The sequence below is a fragment of the Strix aluco genome, chromosome 12, assembly GCF_031877795.1.
Source record: "Strix aluco isolate bStrAlu1 chromosome 12, bStrAlu1.hap1, whole genome shotgun sequence".
NCBI lineage: Eukaryota > Metazoa > Chordata > Aves > Strigiformes > Strigidae > Strix > Strix aluco.
Window position 1 is genome coordinate 20,408,958 of NC_133942.1, and position 6,000 is coordinate 20,414,957.

At 40.8% G+C, this 6,000-nt stretch overlaps 1 protein-coding gene across 1 annotated transcript; it reads right to left on the reverse strand.

The window, feature by feature from the left end:
* Positions 1–334: 334 nt before the first annotated feature.
* Positions 335–2,786, reverse strand: BCL2A1 (BCL2 related protein A1). Its single transcript, XM_074837472.1, has 2 exons — positions 2,345–2,786; positions 335–858 (listed from the first exon to the last, which is right to left on the reverse strand). Exons 1-2 carry the CDS (start codon positions 2,762–2,764, stop codon positions 754–756), a joined length of 525 nt encoding a protein of 174 aa, XP_074693573.1. The 5' UTR covers positions 2,765–2,786; the 3' UTR covers positions 335–753.
* Between the last annotated feature and the right edge of the window lie 3,214 nt (positions 2,787–6,000).

Consider the following 6,000-nt stretch of genomic DNA (forward strand, 5'->3'; position numbering starts at 1 on the left):
GTGTATTTACACAAATTTCTCATTTAAAAAATGTTTTGTACTTGCCTAATTAAATAAATCTAGTTTAACAAAAGTTCTGCCAGATGACTACATTACACAAATTTGAAAGAACATTCACTGTAGATATGAGCAATTAAAAAATACAACAAAGAAACACATACCATTGCATTAACAGTAAGTGAGTGCATATTTTTAAGTTGCCAGCTTCCACAAATTGTTCTTCCCATAAAAGCTGCTTAGTCTGCATCAGTAATTTGTACCCACTTTTACACTGGAATTTGCATTTCATTTTTCTTCACAGACCCTCCCTCCCCCCGCTTTTGCTTATACAAAGGTTGCAATAAAATGCATTACAGTAGTATTTCATTTACAAAACAAATGACATTAAAACTTGTTTCTTAACCCATTGGATTGTATTTCAATAAAACAATGTCCTTTCATGGAGGTGCCACAGAGATTCCAAGAGCTGTCAGGATGTGGAGAATGATCACTCTCTCAAAGCAGTCCTGCCTGGAAAGGGTGGCTTGAATTGCTGCATGATGCTGTGTTGATACCTCTTTGGAAAGATCTTGTTTGAAGGTTTGGCAATTAGGATTGCATGTTAAACATTGTATTTAGTAAAAATAAATACAAATAAATTAAAAACAAATTATGGGAGAAAATTACTTTCTCATTGATATTGCTTGGAGGAAAGCTTAGCCATGAAGCTTGTGGCAATATCTAGATTATACATGAATGGCAGGTCCATTTATTTCAGTAGTACTCTCTGAATAAGGAGAAAACAGCTATGAATATGGCTGTAATTTTGGAGAAAGATAGTAGTGATCTTCTTTCAAACTTCGTTAGGAAGCCATTTTCCTATGGAAAAAAACATGCACAGTTAGGGGCAGCTTACAAATAACACGTAGGAAAAATGCACCTCACACTGCTGGTATCAGAGTAACGGAGTGCTACAGCATTGTGCATAGAGGGACAGGTTTTCAGAGCTCTACTTCCAAAAGATGAATAGGGCTTTAAAAACAGTAGCTGCAAATAGCTGCACCTTGCTGAACGTTTGTTTTATCTGCAAGTCAAGACTGTGCCCTCCTTGTGTAAATAGAAAATGAATGTGAACTGTATCATCTGAGCCTAGATCTTCAAGGAAGATACAAGTACTATGTTTCTGATGTAGTAATATACTTACAAATATCTTCCTTTAAGCCTCCTTATTCTACTATGATGAGACACGTATTATGACAGAATGTTGCCAGGAGTTGATACTTCTCTTAAATAAAATTGACTCTATTTGAAAGAGATGGAGAGAGAAGCCTTTACAACAAATCTGATGCATCAAGGGTCCGTGACTCACTATCACCTTCTTTTTACTGCTACCAGACAGAGAAAGATCAAAACAAGCAAAAAGAAAAAAGGAAAAGCAAGACACTAGAAAACAAATGAGGGAAAATGTAATAGCAAATAGGAAGTATAAGAGAAGTGGGACAAGAGAGGGGTGGGAAGAGAAAGTAACATTTACATATAGGTAAAGGAAAAAAGTACCAGGGAAATAACTGACACTGATGTCATTGATTCTCAGCTTCCCCTAACTGCAAAAGAAAAATGTATTGGCGTGATGAAACTCTGCAAAGCAAAAGGGACCTTCCCTCCACTGGCAGAAGGGAATTTCAGCAGCTTGGCAAAATAATCTACATACTGACGAATGCTTTTCTAAGCATTGACCATTGATAGATGGAAGTTCTAGGATTATCCCAGTCCAAACAGAAAAGATTTAACCCAAATTGCACTTACCTGTAGAATTTTTTAATAAAACTGTTTTGGGGTATTAAATAATGGCTGTGTTGAAATCCACAGCAAAGGTATTGACTTCAGCTGTGAGGATCACACCTGTGTCTTCTTCCCCTACCTTGAGCTTCAGTATTTTTGGATCAGCTCCTCTACGGAAGCAAAATTGCTGCACTAACCTTAGGATGCCACTTAATTTTAGATTTAAATTTAGATTTAGATGCATAGTTTAACCTGCTTTGAGCAGGAGGCTGGAACAGATGATTTCCTAAGGTCCCTCTCAACCTGAATTATCTTATCATCCTACGATTCAAGACTATAGGGTTTCGACTGTTACAGGTACATGAAGTGCCTTTTTAAAAAGAAAGTTGTCTTTTAGCATTGTTCTATTTAAAGCAGAAGCAAAGCTTACATTGTAAGCCTCAAGAAGACATTCCAGACATCAAATATTAACCAACTAAATAAAACCCTAAATAAAATGTTTTTGACAGTGTCTGTAACAATAGTTTCCCTTAATTAAACAAAATCTCCTAATCTAGACTTTGGTTGAAAATGAGAAACTTACCCAGCCACCATTTGCATCTATCCATTCGGCTTTGTTGTTTATTATGTACTCTGTGATGAAATAAGAAATCTGCTCCTTCTCCTCTCCAGTGAGCTGAACTCCATGCTCTTGAAGCTTCTTAGTGAGAAGACCTCCAAACGTAAATATGGTCATAATTCGTCCCCAGTTAGTATTTCCATCAGCAAATTTTTCTTGCATGACACCATTGAAAATTCTCTTGGCAACAGCTACAGAGGTAATATCAATCCTGTCCAAGAATGGTCTGAGAGCCTCCTCGGTTTGATCTTGCAGCGAAGATGCAATGTTTCGCAAGACATGAGCAACCCTGGTTTGGGCTGGTCCAAGATGTGACTCCTGAAGCACATATTGCAGATAATCTTGAGCTAAGTAATAAACGTAATAGAACTCAGCAGTTTCCATTTAGAATGAAATGCAGAGAGCAGTGCAGGGCTCTTAATCGGGGTCAGTAATGAGCAGCCACAGGACATGCACACAGCTTTGTATCATCTGGTTTTGATGGAATTTTTTTGCTTTTACCACAGAAGTTCCTGTAAAAACGTAGTGACTTAATGGTTGTGTGGGTTGTGGAATATGTCGCAGCGGAAATGAAAGAAAAAGTATCTGCTCAAGGGAGACAACATGTCTTCTTGAGTGATTTATTATTTCTCTAAATAGTATGATTCCGCAACTAAAATCTACCAGCTTTTACCACATTCTTTAGCAGCATAAATTGGCATTTCCTAGGGACTTTTGCGATGTAACACTGGCAAAGGTTTGCCATTTGGCTTACAAAATGCTGAGAATGGTGTATGCTAGCAAAGGTTAGGCGTTTGACTTGAAAAAACATGCCTAAAAAGTGTATGCTATAGGAGCGTGCAGCCCCTCCCTCTACCCCCATCTTCCCCCCACTCCAATCTCTTCATTGCCAGGGGTTAAGGCTGCAATCTGTATTGCAGGTTAATGGGTTATTTCTGGTTCACAACTTTCTGAAGAAGCTGCTAGACATTTCCAACAGGATGGAAGAATGGATAAACTTTCTTCAGCACTCAGGGAGCTTTACATAACTGCAAAAAGTGGGAACACAACAGTGGTACAAGTATGGATAAAAAAGGGGAAAGCCAGCTTTATAACATTATCCCATTCTGGACTTTCCCACACTCTCTCTGTGAGTGCTCTTCAAGGTCCTTCTTTGAAGATTTGAATGGGTAGCTTCAAAGATTTCTTTCCCCCACGGGGAGTTCTGCTGTAAAAGACATTATTACTATAAAAGACAATGCTAATGCAGTCAGCATGTCAGAACATGGGATGGAAAATATGGGGCCAAGCTAGTGATGTGTGATACCATCTGAATCTTTCATGATAGGTAACAAAGAAGTGTTATGATACCTACAACAACTGCTCTTAGATTCAAATTTGCGATCAAGAAGTTATTTTTTGGGAGAAGGGGTAGGGGTGTCTAGCTCCTTACAAACCTCTTCTCCTGAGGCAACCTGATCTTGCTAAAGGGTCAGGGTGTGTCTGTAGAGGACCTCACCCCGTTGCAAAGGCTTCAGAGCAGCAAGCAATATGATGTTTGGGGTCCTCTCTTTCTCCATCCCCCTTTCTTCATCCCCTTACTTCTTACCCACCTCTCATTGACAACTGTTCCTTCTCTGAAAGCAAAAGGCACCCCCAGCCCCACACACCAACAGCTCATCTTTGCTCCAGGGATGTTGGTGAGCCTGTTTCTGGTCCTGAGCACTCCCTGATGCTCAGATCTATGGAAGATGAGCAAAGCTGCATGCCTGGTGGCCAGCACAGGGCTCGAGTCTCAGATGCCAGGATAGCACTGGCACCTCAGCATACTGGAGCAAAGCATACCTAGACTGTGATACAGCTCTGGTGTCAGTATATTGCTAACCCTAGCTAGCCCCCCCCGAAAGTGTATGCTGCTGCTCTGACATCACAGTTTTGTAGAAACCCATTGAGTAGACCAGGGTAGTTTCCAGTTCCTTCTCTGGTTTTTTCTTCTGTGTGCAGTGAGTGTGGCTCAGAATGACGCAGTAGTCGTCCCTGCACATCAGAGTTCGAAACCTCAAGCTATCACCAGCATAGCACAGACATCAATCACTTCAGTGATTCAGGAAAATATTTCCCCCACTTTCTCTTGGAAGCAAGTAAAAAGGTGACTTGGTGCTGTGTTCACCTTCGGGAGAGAATGGGTTTAGGAGGGCAGTGTGAGCTGGAAAAACTCTCATGTTAGAAATTACCCCCAGGGAAGGATGTGAGACGAGGACTGGGAATGGGCTGGGGGTGGGAAGCTAGCTCTCCTCTCCTCCATACACACATTCTTACCAAAGCTCATTTTGAAAGTTCAGAGGTGTCCTCTATCCAATACCTGCAGCTGCTGCTTTGGCAGAGCTGTTAGGCTCGCTTTGCCTTTGTTATGTTCAGTGATTTCAGCAAACTGCCAACATTTTATGAGGAATGTAAATGGAAAAAAAAAAAAAAAGGATGAAAGGATGTGACAGTCGTTAACTCTTCACAACTCAGCTAAATCTGGGCAGAAATTTCTGGGGCAGAGGGAAGGCATTGCTCTACCCAGACAGCTTCCCTCCTGTCAGATGCTTGCTGCAAACAGGGCTGCGAGAGCTACTCGAGGAACAATCACCAGAATCCTTTTTCTATATTGCACAGTCTGTGAAGTTATAAATCACTCCTGCCTCTCTTAATAATTGATTAATGAAAAGCTTTTTGTAGTCTTTGTGAATATAAGTAATAGTTGAATATGAGAATAGTGCACAATACCTAAGGAGACAAGCTTTGTTTTCTTCACCACTGACAGCAGCAGAGCACAGACAGAAGCAGATATTTCTTCATTAGTGGAGTGTTTAGGATTCCAAGGAGGGTGATGAAATAAGGCTATGAATATGTCACCATTATTGAAAAAAATCAATGTTAATACCTTGGCAATTTTGGTGCAAATGCAGCCACTTACAGTCTCTTGATCTCTTAAAGGGCTGTAAGGTGAAGCTCAGCGCTCAGCTCCCAGAAGGGGGTGGCAGCTCTGAGCAGACATCTCTAACAGCAAGCTGTGACACTGGTGACCAGAGCTCAGGATGTAGCTGTTGAAGCTGCCCCAGGTCTATCGACTTCAATGTTAGACACATTTGCTTTTCAATAGCATGTAGCTGAGGGTGCAATTTCAAGTGTTGGACATTTAGTAGCAATGACAGTTTATGTATCTATATACAGAGTCAGACCAGAGTGCATAGCCCAATCTTCCCAAGCGCTAATGGTCAACTCTGAGCACTGTAAGAAATCAGCTTTGGGATCTGCTGCCTGTATCATGCCACTCCAATGCTCTGATTCTCATTTTCTACATTAGGCAGTGTCTTCCTTTCTCCTACCAGACTTTATTCACATTTTGTAGTTGTAATTGAATACCTTTAACTTAAAGAAACTCTACTTTTCTTCCTACCTGCTCTATCTCCCCAGTGCTGCATGGACTGCATTCTCAAACACTGCACTGCTGCTTCCTTATTTTCCTCTTTGCTGTATATACTTTGTCTTTATAAACAATAAGTGTTAATAAAAGGTTTGAAACAGAAACCAGCTTGACATGGAAGCTCAAATGCAAACCCTCCCCTCGCTACCTGGCAAATAGCAGGGGGCCT